This window comes from Montipora capricornis, chromosome 2 (assembly GCF_036669925.1).
Source record: "Montipora capricornis isolate CH-2021 chromosome 2, ASM3666992v2, whole genome shotgun sequence".
Classification (NCBI taxonomy): Eukaryota; Metazoa; Cnidaria; class Anthozoa; order Scleractinia; family Acroporidae; genus Montipora; species Montipora capricornis.
Window position 1 is genome coordinate 15,091,354 of NC_090884.1, and position 17,075 is coordinate 15,108,428.

At 38.2% G+C, this 17,075-nt stretch overlaps 1 protein-coding gene and 1 pseudogene across 1 annotated transcript in view; one reads left to right on the forward strand and one right to left on the reverse strand.

Annotated features, from left to right (window-relative positions):
• LOC138037809 (melanocyte-stimulating hormone receptor-like) overlaps window positions 1-1,949 on the forward strand; it is a 2,253-nt gene extending 304 nt beyond the window's left edge. The window contains exon 1 of the mRNA XM_068883699.1: window positions 1-1,949. This exon is cut by the window's left edge and continues 304 nt beyond it. Coding sequence (XP_068739800.1) covers window positions 1-658 — 658 coding nt within the window. The 3' untranslated portion in view covers window positions 659-1,949.
• A 1,039-nt stretch (window positions 1,950-2,988) lies between these two features.
• Window positions 2,989-5,519, reverse strand: LOC138034204 (uncharacterized; annotated as a pseudogene).
• Window positions 5,520-17,075: the final 11,556 nt, after the last annotated feature.

Consider the following 17,075-nt stretch of genomic DNA (forward strand, 5'->3'; position numbering starts at 1 on the left):
CATCATTCATGAACTCAACGTTACCTCGATTTTGAAAAACGCGATGCACGTATTAACGACTTTCACCGGTGGCGTTTCGATCTGTTTTATGGCGGCCATAAGTGTGGATCGATTTCTGGCCTTAAACTATCACATGCGATATGCGGAAATAATGACAACAAAACGTGCCATATATACATCGGTGGTTCTTTTGTTATTTTGCTGTTCTATTTCTTGTCTTCCTCTATGGAACAAAGTTGCATATCATTCCGGCATTGCTGTTGGTATAACGGCATGCATCTTAATTTCCATTTTTTCTTACATTCAAATTTTTCGCATTGTTCGTCGGCATCAGACTCAAATACATATTCAACAACAGGCGATCCAGGATCCAAATGCTCAAGAGGACGTGAACATGATGCGATTGAAGAAAAGCGCTATTAACACGTTTATTTATTTCTTGTTTATTATGCTATGTTATTCACCTTTGCTGGCTTCCATGTTGGTTTTAGCTATCAAAGGAAGACAGGAAACAAAAACATGGCGCTTTGCCGATACCTTGTCATTTGCGAACTCTTCTATTAATCCATTTCTGTATTACTGGCGTATCAAAGAGCTTCGAACCGCAATTTTAATAATACTACGACCTTTGCTTTGCAAACAAGCAGAAGAACACTAGCTTATATAGCTTCATTAAATATATTCACGTTTGGCGTAAGGTGGAGAATCATAGAACGATGACCTCTACAGTCAGGGCCGTAGCCAGTATGAGACAATCCGAGGCACCTGCCTTAGCCATTTTTTTCGTGGTTTGTTTTAAGGATGCCAGTACTGTCTTTAAATTACCCAATACCTACAAGAGAATTTAACCATGGACATTACTTCAGTTATAATTTGCTACGGCCATGACGATAAAGCCTTAAAGCAAATTTGACTCGCTTTTAAATCTCTAACTGCATACATGAAACGATCTTATTGAAGAAAGATCACATGCTTAATAGCTCAGTAGTGCAGCGGTTTGCCAAGGCAATGGCGGGCCATTGGTTCTGCTTTTTTCAGTCTTCTTGACAACAACTCCGTAAGTTATCTCATTAACCGTGATCTTCAAATGAGAGATGCACTCTTTCTGTATCAGAAGCTCTTTAATAAGAACGTTAGAACTGAGTTTAACCAGAATTTTTAAGAACATACATAGAACATATTAGGCTGAGAGTCAATTAAGAACTTCTTCATTTTTCTCATTTGTTTTTGTGTTGTTGTGAGTAGTAAGGCAAACGAAATGTAAAACTGAAGTCTATCAGGACAACTGGCGACATTAAGGAAGGAACCTATTATTGTTATTTGCGTATACGTTCTGCGCATCTCTAGATAATCGGGTTTCCTATCGGTGATGCTTACTACTACAAGGATATTTTTGCGCGGTTTAAAACTATGCTGAGAAAGTGGATCTTAGAGAGTAGTCTTGGTATCCAAGAAAAATATTGGAGGTAACCATGCATTTTTCACAGATAATTAACCTTCAGTTTGAGAAAGAACGCCATACATGGCTTTGTATTTTAAATCTTTTTACAAGTATTGTTCATGATCTTTGAAAAATGCGTGGTTACCCCCAATTATCTTTTTCGATTTCAGTAACACTTGTTAAGATCTACATTTCCCGCAAAATCATAAACAGGTGCAAAAACACATTTGAATTAGTAGGCACCACCATCCTTAACATTAACAATGTGATTTTTTTCATATTGCACGGTACAGTGAAGAACAACTAACTCCGTATTAAGAGAAATTAGCATACTGACTATACAACTTTTCGAACATGTTCTTCATATTGCATGATACAGTGAAGAACAACTCACTCCGTATTGAGAGAAATTAGCATACTGACTATACAACTTTTAGAACATGTTAAGAACATTTTCAGGCCCAAAAAAACATTCATCTTCAGCCCCTAAATTAATCCTCTTATATAATCAAACGCGTTTGTCAAAAAAAGTCTGAGATAAGATAATTAATTTTCGGTATCGATGATAAACATGATTTAACTTCTTCATAAAATAGTAGAAGGTAGCTAAATGTTTGTTTGTGGTGAAAACACCGACGCCATGTGGCTAAGGCTTGGATAAAACTTGAAATAAATTTCATTTCAAATTTTGGCGTGTCACATTAATTGCAAAATTTTGAAAGAAAGAGATAGGAGAGGTTTGTCAGTTGAAGGGAAACATTGGTTAAAGAACTTAATAATAAATGCGACTGCTTCTATTTTACCCGTCTTCAAAATAAACACGTGCAATTTAAAAAAGACGTTAAGGAATAATCACTGAGGCAAACGTACCATCATTGGCTGAAATGGAAACGAATTAACAAGGTTGCTTCCCAGCATGCCTCCCAGCATGGCTGTTGTCGAGAGGTTCTATCTCTTTGTACCCAGTTCCTTTAAATCTTTGTTCCCAGTTCCTTTAAATCGCGTGTAAAGTCCACTGCTACATGCGTCTTGTTCCTCCACGTGTTATGTCAAAGGATCAGTAGGCTGGAAAATGTTGAAAAACTTACGATTTTCTGGTTTGGGGAGTTAACACAAATAAACCGACCGGAAAGATTATAAGCAGCGCCTTCTCCTTAGCGGAAATTGCAGGAAAAATTTCATAGGTCCAAGCAGACATTCGATGATTTTAAGTGAAATTACGACTCACAGCAAACCACTCTCGCACTCACCTATCTCCAAGTAAAAACGTTCAATTTCCGCTGGTTCTCGCCTTATCTCAAAACGGCTTATCCTTGGGTACTGCCATTAATCCAATAATTCACAAAGTAACGTTTATTTCGGATCAACGTTTCCAATAATAAGGGCCCCAAAATTTAACAGAACCCTCTATTATCCTGGCCAAAAGCACAAGACCATTCACAGGTAGCATTTCTTAGTTCGAAAGCAAGGGAGATTTCATATACAATCATCAAAACTTTGCGCTGGGGCTCGTCAAGATATGAACGTATGAACGAATGCATACAATCTTACAGAAAACGAAAGTTGTTTAGTTGAGGTTTTGCATCTTCATCGTAGAGGCTTTTGATCTGCAAAACAAAGCACGAATCGACGTTGCCGTTATCTAGTATTTTATAGTTGTTTGAAATAATGATATGATTAAGGCTAAGGAAAGATCGTTGAATAAAAAATGAAACTGTAGTCGACAATATTCTTTGTGCCTAAAATATTTTATCTGGGAAAGTACCTCTTAATACATTCACATTTTATCCCCCAAGGGTGATTTTTGTAAGATATGTTGCAATTTTTTACAGTTTTTAAATTGTAAAAAAAGACGACTTAAAAGTCGTGATTATCGCTCAATCTAGTTCACAGAGCTCGAGCGTACATGAACCTTGCTCACGTCGACTCTGGAAGAATCCAAAATGGCTCTGTGCAAAGGAAAAAAATAACGAATTCCAACTCCCCTAAACTATTACTAACTTGGGTTTCCAGCCAAGCTGTTTTGTTGAGGTACAGTTCGGATCCTCTGGTTTCCAACTCCGAATGAAACAGTTGACCAGTCATTTCCAAACTCACATTTGCATGAAGGTTGCTGGCACCTACATAATCGAGACAAAATAATTTTTGATCCATGCCAGAAGCTCCGAGTGTTTCCTTTCTCTTTAATTCCGATTTTTCGGCCTGGTGTAAATACGAATGGAACAATCCTTTACGCGGGAAACCTTTTATAACTGAACAAATAAAAAATATCTTCAAGGGAAATCGTATTCTGTACTTTATTCAGAATGATCTAAACACCACTGCATCATGTTAGTAGTTTGTGGGGTCCTTTATTCAAATTTTATCGGCAACGTTTGCTATGAAATAATTCTTAAGGACCTTTCTCCAGTTGATAAGAGCCAGCATAGCCAGTACGTAAGACAATATTCAAACATTTCTTTAAAGAATACTACGGGTATGTTACCTGACATCTGCAATTTTATGATAAATTTACCTTGCTCTTGGCTAAGTATGGAAAAACCTCATAAATACCGTTTAAAAACCCAAATTGTTATTACTGTACTAATTTCATTTACGTTTTTGACTATTTTTTTATAACCTATTTTACTTAGTCTTAAGTTCCATTCAATATTTTAATGACCATGAAGACAAAATCCCTAATCCTGAATGTTATTATGACAAACGATAAAGAAGAAGAAGTGAATTTTGAGAGCTTGTCTTCTCAAACCAGAATATCACGGTGTGTGAAGCAACCATGCAACAGTGGCAGAGATATATGTTAATAGTGTCATGAACGTGGAAAAAAAACCCCTTAAAAGAAAATTAAAACCGTGGAACTGCAAGTTACTAATTAGAGTTATTCACCATATTGGAGATAAATATTCGCCACTTTCAACGGCACTAACTATGAATAATATAGTTTTAGTATATACCACACGGGTTGAATAATCATCCGTCTTGCTGTTGAAACAGTAAAACGTTTCACATTCTTTCTATACTCCATAGTGATCGACAGTTTACGTACAAAAAGGCAGTGTACCTTTTTTATGCCTTAAAATTTGAGTTTGGAAAGAACAAACAAGTTACCATGCTTAAATGCAGTCAAACCAAACTTTAATGGCATCTCTGTATTCTTCGCAACAACCTACTCGTTTACCGCTAAAATTTGCTCCTTGGTAACCGAAGCGAAACTGGAAGACGTTTGCTAAGAGGTGAATAGTACTTGGCATTAACCTCCGAGCTAGCCAATCAGAATGCGCGGTAAGCATGGCATATACTAAGAGGAGATATGCAACACCTGCGCCGAAATGCAATTCCCGGTGAAAATGTTGACCGAATGTGAATGGTTATCAATGCAAATCACTGGAGCACAATGATTATGACAGTAGTTTTGAAACGTGCAAGATTAAAAAAATAAATAGGCTTACGTCTTATCAAATCAATTATGTAAGTGAAGTGAAATAATCGAACTTGCCTTTGTAGAATCTGAACAGTTGTTCCACCTGTAGCTCAGTTAGTTCTTTATCCCAGATTATGACGTCATCAAAGGAAGATAAAGGAAGCTGATTCCAGCCTATTTTAATATCCCGATTTGTTTGATCCGAAAAAGAGACAGGCTGGCACTCCCTTGATAAATTTGTGGTAATTTCCTCATTACGATACACTTTGACTGTGTCCATAATATTTTTTAACCACTTAAAAACAAGCTGCCTCCATACTTGTTGGGGAACGAACAACTGAAGGTCACCTCTTCTTTGCTTCCATCCCTTTGGTAAAGATGCACTTCCTTGTCTCCATTGTCGTGTTGACCGGCTGCCAGAAATGTTTGAAAAACACCTTTACTCTCATACAGAAGCCATAAACTTAAGGTTACTCCTTCATTTTCTCGCGAATTATTTAGACAATGCTTCGGGTCTTTGGAAAGAAGAATATGGCCTGAAGCTTCTACTGAGGTGACTGCACGGCCCCGAACGCCTTTAACTGCTTGCAACGAGCCAGTTCCTTCAGCCCATTCTTGTCCTTGAAGGTTTTTGATGTCGTTGAAATCATCAAACATCATAACCTGTTAACGTAACATATCAATACGAGAGACAAAAGGATTGCAATTATAATCAAAACCTGATCACGGTTTTCAAGGGAATCATTACCATCGTTGTTACAGAAGCAACACGAAAATTAGCCAGAGAGGTTTGAAAAAATTCAGGCTAGAATATATCGTTTGTGAACCTGTTAACCTGGGAGCATCTCGCGACTACGATTATTTGCAATGTTATCGCGAATGGTTGCGAATTTCGATAATTTTGGAAAAGCTAAGGATTCAGTCTTTTTTGGCCTTTTTCCAGCTAATTATCCCGTCTTCTTTGAGCTTGCAGGACTGAAAAGAAAGTTGTAACCAAGATGCGACAAATTTCCAGCCTGTTCAAGGTTTGAGGAAAAAGTTCATATCCTTGGTCAAATTCCTGGCAGGGACATTTAAAAATTAAAGTTTCAGGGAAAGAACTGAGTTATCAAGTCGAGAGCCGCAAGAACGGCAAAGTGTTTCCTGCCACATCAAATTAAGGGAGCACTGAGTTGAGTTGGAGAAAATTGTGACCAAAATCATACACGGTACTTAGTGATCAACGTACACGCTTATATCGATGTTGGGATTACAAAAATGTGCAGTCATACGTTTACTTACCGTGACATTCATAAAACTCTGATCTCAGAGATATATGAGCATGCCATGTCTTGGGAATAATCCGGATGTAACGTGTAAAGATGACTGGACTGATCACATTATATACAATCGTCATTCTATCGAAATTAGCATCAAGGATCTGGAATAAAAAGCGGGCTCGTGAACCTAAGAATTTTTTTCTACAGTTTGGTTTCAAAAAACACACTGCAAAGAACAAACTGACTAAAGAGACAAATAACCTGCAGTTTCTTGAATCAAACTTAAATTTAAGCACATTAAGAATGACTAAAAGGAGCTTATTACGTTGAATTGATCAACAACTTGCTGTTTGCAACCGCGCCCTTTCCACATCATTTATGATCACACTAACATATGATCGTGAAGGGCTAGATTCCCATTTAACGCAACTCTCAAAAAGTCTTTTTTTTCTTAATCTAAGGGTTAAGTGTTTCTTATTAATCTTCCCTTGTTCTTAGGAAAGTGTGCATGGAAGGATGTACACATTTGGAGCAATATATCGTTCCCATAGCCTTGCGCTCATTATCATCATGTCCGTGGACACCGGTGGCTCAGTTGATTGAACATCGGGCTGCCATACTATGAGGGAGGCCGCGGGTTCGAACCCTGGCCCAAACTGACTCAATATCTTAAAACAACTGAGGAGAAAGTACTGCCTCTGTAATTTCATGATTTCAAGTCTTCTCGGATTAGGAGTAAGAACCGTAGGCCCCTGGGACGTTAAAGAACCCACACGCCATTCGAAAACATTTGGGGATGGAGTTCCCCTTAATTGTTGTGGCTGCCCTTTGTTAGTGTATGGGTGGGTGGGTGTGTATAGCAGGTCCACATCAACTGAATAGCTGCCAAAACTTCAACGTCAAGCAAATAACAAACAAACAAACATACAGGGAAAAAATGAATGTGGCCAATATCCAGTCATCTTGATTGTAAATTCATTATTTAACCTTACATACGAGTAGCCAACCAGAGCCCGGGATTTGACCATTCTTGCCTCCATAATATGTATAAAGAAATTTGCAAAATGGAAAACAAGTTTTACCGTAATTTCTCCACACTTTTTATAATCTTCGAATTTATTTGCGTCCAGGCTATGGGATAATGAATAACTGGTGATCCACTCATCTTCGTCCTCTCTACCCTGCGTCGCTACTTTTCTAAGAGTGACTTTCTTTTGAAAATCAACTTAGAGCCTGGTCATCATCAAGGCCTGCTTTCCAGGAGCCCCGTATATTTGGACCAGACTGAAGGTTCAGTCGGGCATAGCGGGCCCTTAGGCGACTTCCAGCTCTAGATGAAGCTGTGATCTGCTTATCCGCCATCTCCATACTTTCCATCCCCTGAGGTTGGCAATCTGCTTAACGAGCGAATGTAGACAAAAAAATAAGTGTATTAAGCAAAAAAATAAAAATAAAAAATAAAAGGAAAGTAGCAAAATTGGTGTTCTCCGAGACCTTCCCATTTTAAATATAATGTAAAACTGAACTTATCTGATACGAAGACATCACCAGCTTATTTTTAATCAGGTGTATTGGGTTTGGATGGAGCATGAAAATTTCATGGGTGATTTTCCGAAAATTTTTAGCTGAGTGGGTATTCATAATATCAGCAATTTTCACGACAAGTAGTATTTCTGTGCAAGTGATTAACTTCCGATGTAATATCAGTAAATAAGGATTTTCAGTCTTTGTGCCGGTTTACTTAACGAAATGTTGTGAAGTTGTAGCTTTGTTACTTGTGGTGTTTTCTTTTTTCATGCAAGTTGTGAGTTATTACACCGGAGAAGAGTTAGGTATACCGCCTCAACTAAGGCTCCGTCCACTCGAAGACGATTGTAAACGCAAACGCTAGTAAACGCAAACTTTTTTATGCGTTTAGGCCTTCCGTCCACACGAAGACGATGAAAAGGCTCACCGTAAACGAATAAATTCGAAAACGCTCTCCAAAGTGGATAAATTTATGCGTCTTCGCGTGGACGGCCGTAAACGTATACTTTCGTAAACGCTGTGAAAACGCTGACGTCAGATGTCAGCGCCAGTCTCTTTTATCGAGTGCGTTTCCAAGATGGCGTACACACGAGTGTTGAGCTGTGTCATGCTTGCGCTTATTTCAAGCATAATTGCGAGCATTCAATTGAATCTTGCAATAATCGATATACAGGAAAACTACAAAAGAAGAAGACTAAACCTCTCAAGATTGTTATCCACAACAACAAGCACTTTTTTGTCTGCCTTAGTTTTATCACTTTTTTCTTTCGGTGTCTTGCCAGCAGACTTCGACATTTTTCTTCTCTCTCGTTCACAACAAACGCACGTGGTGATTTGAGAACATGGACGCTAACACTTGATAACAAGGCGCTGAAGCAAAGATTGCAGGCTCAAATCGATAGCGCATGCGCGTTCGGTGTGTATGTTTTATGCGTTTACGAGCGTTTTCGCGTGGACGGGTGAAAACGCTGCGTAAACGATGATCGTCTTCGTGTGGACGGAGATGAAAATATGCGTTTACTAGCGTTTGCGCTTACAATCGTCTTCGTGTGGACGGGGCCTAAATAAGACCGCTTCTGTCTTACACTAATTAAATTGACGAAAACCGTTCTCTAAATTCCTTTCACTAACCGAGGTTCGAGATGCGTGGTGTAAGTTACGGACCTATTTTTTTTTTCAGTTCTGACAGAGAAAATGTGGTTAGTAAGATAATTGTATATCTTTGAGGAAATCGGGAGCGCGAAACTAGTTGAAGTGAAGCGCAAAGTTCAACTGCCACAAACGATTGACATGCATAAAAATCCAAAAAACCAATAATCTTCTTGAAGGTTTGCTTAAAGGTTCAAACTGGTTTTACAAGATTAGTTAGCATAAACGACATGAAAAGCTTGCTGTGGAATACGGCCAGCTAAATAAGCCAATAATAGCTTGAGAGACATAATAAGTGAACTTACTTTCATCTGGAAGACTTTTTAGGCTGCTATCATGTAATGAAAAGCGACAGTTAATGGATGACTTTGCTGTCTCAAATTGCCCGGCTTCGATCCCTGGTAAGTGCTTCTTTACAGAAACAACTCCATTTTCCATTGTCAGGTTCTGTTTCAGATTGATTGTATCGTGCAAACATTTGTCCATGCCAGCCGTACGTTTTTCCCAAGAGATTACAGTATTCGTCTCTTTTCTCCTGGATTTCTATGATCATAATCAGTAAGATGGGAATGAAAATTCTTTCTATTAATTAGTTTTGTCATCAGTGTAATTCAATGTGAAGTTCAATCTGCTTAAAGTTCAAGTCTTGCTAACTTCAACGCTCTCCTATGCTTTCCAAATGTCGGGATGTTTCTGCTGGCAAACCATATTCAAAACGCGGCTTTATGAACACGGCCCCCAACAACAAAGAAAGTTTTTCATGGCGCCGAAATTATTGTAAATTTGCTTCAGATTGTGAATTCGTAGATGTGTCAGCCGTAAACATATTAATGAGAACGTTATTCTGTGGAAATCTGTAACATAAATCCATGAAATTTGTGTCTTAATTGTAGAGGTACAGTCGAGAGCTTACACAAAGCCTATGATTTCCCTTGTCATATTTACTAAATCCACATTCTCTTATCTTGCCTTATCCTACAAATTACCTTTTCTCTTAACGATGGATCACAAATGCACCTTCCCTTTATCTCATCGCAGAATTGGCCTTCCGCACATGGAGGATCACACAGGGAATCTACAGTTAATTTGAAAAAAGGTCTAGTCATTTCGGATTAAAAATTTCCGAATGCGGGCGATATATGTAGAAGATTTAACACCTTTTAGATAATTTCTTACTGTTTAATCAACAACCAGTTATTCAAAACCTACTCTATATTTTCCGGCCATGTATGTGCTGTGAGGGCAAGACTCCCAAAATATGAGTTTGAGCCTTTAATTTTGTCAGCTTGTCAACACTTTGTTTAAGTTCTGGATTTGATTTGCGTTTTTGTAACGTTTTAAGAGCCGGCCTATCTTGATTGCTAATCATTTTTTTCATGTTGCCCAGAACTTTTTTTTTGGAAAATATGACCATTGCCCAGTGTCCCACTGTGACTGATTTTACCAGGCACCGGTGGCTCAGTTGGTTGAGCACTGCCGGGCTGCCATGCGAGAGGTGGTGAGTTCAACTCTGGCCGGACCAACACCCCAGGGTCTTAAAATAATTGAGGAGAAAGTGCTGCCTTTGTAATGACATCTGTAAATGGTTAGACTTTCAAGTCTTCTCGGATAAGGAAGATAAACCGTAGGCCCCGTCTCACAACCCTTCAACGTTCATATTCCTGTGGGACTGAAAAGAACCCTCACACTTGTCCCAAAGAGTAAGGCATGTAGCTCCTGGTGTTGTGGTCTGTCTTGTGTGGTGTATCATGGTTGGGAGGAAAAAATCTCGCAGTCATCAAGCACCAACACCACCAACACCGAGCTACTCTAAAACCCGAGGGTAAATAAAGATATGAACTATATAAAATCTTTAAAAATCAAACGAATATCCTTTCAGCAGTATTGATTCCCACCTGAGATCGTAAACACCTCGATGTCATCTGCCTCGAAACGTTATGATCCCTTTTATGTTTACACAAAGGGAATTCGACATTGAAACCAAATTTTATGGTTTTCCTTCTGCGCGTTACGGGAAGCCAAGGCTAAGTCACCACATTCTTTAAAGGGCGTAGTCATAAACCAAGGTCCTCGCTTTTCGGCCTCCAGAATCAGATGACCAAACAAGAATGTAATGTTCTTGGTTAACATCAAAAGAGTTTTATTGCCATCCCCATTAGCTGAGGAAGGGTAAACTCCGTCAAATACGTCATTTCAGTTCATCTTTCGCAAAAATTGTATTGCAACTTTTGGAAAACTTCAAGTATAGGCCATTCTACGGATACGGCGGCCATTCTGAAATCCATTGTTTCAAATAGCTATTATGGGATTCTAAGGAAGAAAAATGCATACTAATTGGCCCTTTAGAATCCCATAATAGTCATTTGAAACGATGGATTTCGAAATGGCCGCCGTATCTGTAAACTGACTTAATCTCAGCAACCAACAACAGCAACAACGCTAATCAATGTGTCAGAGGTAAATTAAAGACTTGCATCAGACCATACTTAATTAAACACTTTAATTCTTTGACTCCGAATCGGGCAGAATCCCTATTGTTCTTGGGACATTTACTTACAGTTCAAGCAACTTCCCAGGACTGTCATATTGCTCGTTATTATTCATAGACGCGCAAGAAGAACGTATTTCATTGGTTGCTATGCTCGCGCGGCAATGCTCATTAATAACAATGGACATGGCCAGCTATTGTTTACTAAAATCACACATTTGCGCGCAATATCTGTAAACGAATAAAAAAGATGTATGGTTTGCTACTCTACTTACTTAATGCATGCGTTTGGCTGATTTCGTTCAGTAAAGGGACATAACAACATATCTTTGTTTGATTATTTGCAATTAGAGGGACAAAGTATTAGCATGTTGCGACCGTGCAACAAAGAAAAAATCCTCGTCCTTTAAACGTATCAATCACCGTTAACTTATCAACCACCTTTACGGGAGAAAGGAAATATAGTGATTGTGAAATCAAAGAGTAAATGCGCGTCCTGTATACCGCAAAAATGCCTTAAACCTCTCGAACTAACTTTGCGCGAGCGAGGGTCTGTGACGATTGTAGGACAATACAGTCGTTCGCGCAAGCGTAGAGAGCCCTAGGAAGCGACAAGTGAGAAAGAACGGCAACTATTTTCTCATTTTGATTATGCTTTTGGATTTTTTGGACTTTTCAGTTTGCTTTCATGCGAATCATAGCAGTTTTCAGAGCTTATATAAAAACTCGGCCGGCCTGGGTTTGAATTTTCTTTGATTAATATTAATCATTTGTCAAAGCTAATTGTTAGCTATTGGTGTATTTCAATGTGCCGGCAAACCGTTGTCGTTTAACATCATAAATACTCCCATTGACCGTCAACTTGCTTTGTTGTTGAGAAAGCAAGGAAACGCCTGTTTTGTCTTTCTCAATTAAAGCGCGCAGCTCTAGGCCCTAGTGAATTAGTACAGTTCTATCGGACCTGCATCCGATGATCCGCCCAATCACGGAATGCGCATGCCCAGTTTTTCCTGACAGTCTAATATCTTTCTCGCGAGCTAGAGGCAGTGCAAAAGAGGGCAATGCGTATTATTTTCCCACGTTTCCTGTGTGATGAAGCGGTTGTTAAGACAAGTCTTGTTACTCTGTCAGACCGAAGGCAAGCCCTATCGGACAAACTGTTCAAGAAAATCTTAGAAAAAAAAGACAGCAAGCTAAGGAATGTGCTGCTCCCACAAAATGCTAAGCAATATAAATCTCAGAAAGACACGCCTGTTCAATCCGGTTTTCAAGACAAACAGATTTTGAAATAGTTTTATAGTTTTTAACGCACTTAAGGTTTTCATGATGAAATTTTTTCATCCTTTTTAAGAATTATGCTTTCTTAGTAACTAATTACTTCATGATCCATTAAATATTAGGTTTTAGTTATTATGTAGTGATTTCAGATGATTTCTTTATTTTCATATATTATATTTATTTAATATTTTATTCTGTAAATATGACGCAATTCAACCCTTGGGTTGTCAAGTTATATTTATTTATTTATTTAATTTTATTTAATCAAGTTTCAGATTTACAATTAAAAAAATTGACAATCAAATCAATCAACTGCTCGATCTGAGGTTGGCTTAAAACAGAAAACTAGACTCCTTAAAAATAAGCCACCTATTATTATATCATAAATAAATCTATAGAATTAATCAAGTAATAGCATTGTCTTAAAAGTTACCATAAATGGACTAATGATTGGGTAAAATCAGAAACCCATCAGGGTTGAAACGTGTAACGCGCGTTCACAGCTTCCGAATATCCAGTGCGAACTGATTGGTTGAATGTTTCAGTGTCAAGTACCATATTTGGAAACCCCTCGCTCTTGTTGTTCCCGAATATGGTACTTAACAAATTGAATATTCAGAAGCTTGTTTCATACCAAACAAGGGGCAGTTACACGTTTCACCCCTTATGAGTTTCTAGTAAATACAATGTAAAGTTAAAAAAAATCTACATTAAACTTACCATAATGAAAAGCTATCAATTTTTTACGGAAGATTGACAAGGTATTTGATTCTCTTATACGAAGAGGTAAATCGTTCTACAGACAACAGATCTGAACAAAAAACAAATTCTTAATGACGCTAGTCCTGCTGAAAGGGACATCAAGCGTTAAATGATCAACATTTCTAAGTGGTTTAGTACAAGAGCGAAAAGATACATAATCGAAAATGTTTAATTTATATGTATTCCCAGTAAGACACTTAAAAAAGAAAACCAAATCATTAATTTCTCTGCGATACTTCAAAGGTAATAAATTTAACTTACTAAGGCGCACGATCTGGCTTAATCCCACCAAGGTAATAGTCCCTATCATCAACTGATCTTATACGAGTCACCCTTAAAACCTTAAACTTCTTGGCATTAAACTCCATACCCCAATTACAAGACCACTGGAATAACTTATTCAAGTCATCCTGCAATTTTAAAGCCGTCATCGCGTCCAAGAATTAACCGAAAACACTTTGGGTCATCAGCAAAGAGGGGTAACGATACTTCCTTTGAAATTGCGTTGGGCACATCATTGATAAAAAGCAAGAACAGTAAAGGCCCCAAAATTGACCCTTGAGGGACTCCAGATGTTACAGGGAGGAAATCAGACAACTCGTTATCTATCACGACTCTGTGTCTTCTACCCGATAAATATGATCTAAAGCAAGCTAACAAGGATCCGCCAATGCCAAGGCATTCAAGCTTAAATAGAAGCTTTTTGTGAGACAGGATCAAAAGCCTTAGAAAAATCTAGATAAATAATATGAACTTGTTGTCTCCTCTCAAGAGTAACAGCAGGTTGATGAACAACTTAGGATAGTTGAGACACAGGGGATTTTCCTGGCAGGAAACCATGCTGCCAGTGTTTAAGATGATGGCAAATAATACCAAAGATCTCATTATAAACTTGTCTTTTCAAAATTTTAGATAGAACATCAAGAAGCGAAATACCACGGGAGTTGATTAGTTTGCAAAACTTGACTCCATCTTTAGAGTTGCGCAAGTCAATAACATATTCCCAGTCAATGGTAGGCATATTGAAATCGCCAACAATGTAGATTCTACTAGTGGTTTCACGCAACTTTGCAAGTAAACAGTCAAAGTAATCCTTAAATAAAGAACAGTTTGGCGGTCTATAACACAGGCAAAAAGTTATTTTAAAGCTATTCGGAGAAACAAAGTCACACACGAGAATTTCAGAGTTCTGTGGTTCAAGGTCAGGTCTTCTGTAGGCCAAGAGGTCTGTTTTCACAGCAAGTAGAACACCACCACCTCTTTTATTGCCGCCTCTATCCTTTCGGAATATTGTATACAGGGAAGAAGATAATATTTCACCATCAAAATAGCCATCATGGAGCCACGTCTCAGTAACAGCGACGACGTCTAAGTTGTTGCCATAAACTAACCCTTGGAATTCCACTATTTTGTTGCAAAGAGAGCGACTGTTCAACAGTACAAATTGTTCGTGATGCAACCGGTTTGAGTTTGAAACAGTGGGGCCAGGATTTAACTGGACAATTTCGCTTAGGACTAGCCGTAGATGATGGAAACAGCTAACTGAGTTAGGATAATAACTAACTCTGGAGGAAAGAAACTGGTGCTTACGAGGCGTGTGATAACAAGATGGCGCCGTGAACCCTTTCATGATGACAAGGGAAGCCTAACTCCTTAAAAATTGGTTGAATATGATCGTACTTCCTTGATGATGTGATAATGCGTGCTCCAAAGTTCTGGACCTTCTGTAGTTTAGAAATGTTCTTCTTAGATGTACTACCCCATACACAGGAGCAATTGAAGAGTCTAATAAATACTAGAGCGTTAATTATAATGGTTAGACTCTTTCTGTCTAATGCATACATGGCAATATGAGCCTAACTCTGATTTGGCTAAGGCCTGCAATACATTTAGAGACTGTCTGTGTCACATGCTCATTAAAGCTTAAGCTTGAATCCATAACAAGACCCAAGTTCTTTGCAGTAGGCACCGGCAACAATTCTTTACCATGAAGCGATGCTTTGAAATTACTTGGCAGCTTCTCAAGCATCCGAGGTGTTCCAAATACTAGTAACTCAGTCTTATCAGGATTCATTTAAAAAATATTTTTTAGGTCTTCTGAAAGCTCGGCCACAGTGGTATTAGGAAGGTTTACGTTTTTGCAAACCTTGGCCGTTTAGCACTTATATTTGAACAGACTTAACTGATTAGAGTGTAATGTGAAGTGCTTGTTTTTAACCCCATATAAACCATGTGAGAGTTAGCCCTACTAATGGAATGGGCCCACACAAGGACAGAGAAAAACTCTGAATTGGAGGTGGTGGTGGTGGTGGTGGTGATCTAACCCGAAGGTCGTGGGTTCAATTCCCACCCCGGTCAGAGTTTTTCTCTGTCCTTGTGTGGGCCTATTTCCACTGGTTCTTAATTTTCCTTTTATTTTTAAGTGCTTTTGAATATTATGTAAAATTTATTTACCGATATTCACTGAGCCCGAGGTGAATAAATGTGTTTTAGTATAATTACATAAGTGATTCTTTGAAAAATATGCATTTACTTTGAAAAAATTAATTTTCTCGTTTTTCATCTCGACGAAACGCCTGCGGCCACTTTGAAAACCCGCTTAGGTGATTATGGCCGATATAATGCGCGCTCTGATTGGCTAATTGTGACTGAATTGTAGGGCATTATTCTCCCGTAATGCCCAGGGGCCGATTACGGGCTTGCAAAATAAAGCAAAAGGTAATTAAAAAACCATCTAATTTTTGTCTGAAAATTGTAGCGGCTGACAATGAGTGACGAGGAGGGACACTCTGGGAGTGAATTTTATTACCCGGACGAGTACGAATTTCTGGACAACGGTGATTTGACAGAAACAAATAATGAACGAGTTGGCGTCAGAGAAAACGAAGGAAACAGCCAAGAAGAGATTGAAACTTTTGTAAAGGAGCAAAAAGTGAAAGCACAACAAAGAAACAGTCAGCGACATGAAAACATTTCATCGCTATTTGTCATCAATAAGCAAGGGCGATAAAGAAATTTTGAACCTACCGGCTGATGACCTGGACCATTTATTGGCAAAGTTTTTCATTTTCCACGAGGCCGTTGGCATTTTTCTTTACGTATTGACTTTGGCCTTTGATTCTCAGAGATGTTGACAAAATTTTCCTTGTTGTGACGTGACCCTAACATTCTACATGACCTTTTCAAGGGTATAATATATTGTGATGAAAATAAAGATTATTTTAGATTGAAAGATGGGTTAGTTCACTTGATTTGTGCAGTTCGAAACGATGAACAGAGAAGCACACACATTACTGGATGTAATGATCACTTCCGCTGCACCAGCTTTGGGATTTTTGCTTTATTTTTGTTGTTGGTGCCATATAATAAACAACTTAATAACCTAGATTGTTATGGGAAAATCTCAAACCTCGGCCTACTGTATTGACCTCAATATGGCAAGGCCTCAGTTTGAGATTTTCCCGTAGCGACCTCACTCTCGGTTATTAAGTAGTTATTAATCACCTCAAGCACAACCAATCAACACTGAGAATTTTCAATAATCATCTACGCAATTATACTAATTTCTGGTATTAGCGCTATATAAATTCGCTATTATTATTATTATTATATTATTATTATTATTATTATTATTATTATTATTATAAGTGTTCAGTTCATGAGACTGTGTTTCTTTGTTTCTATAGTTTCATCAAAAAGGTCAGTAAGGTGTACAAATATGAAAAATGTTATCAAAGTCAAATAAAGAGC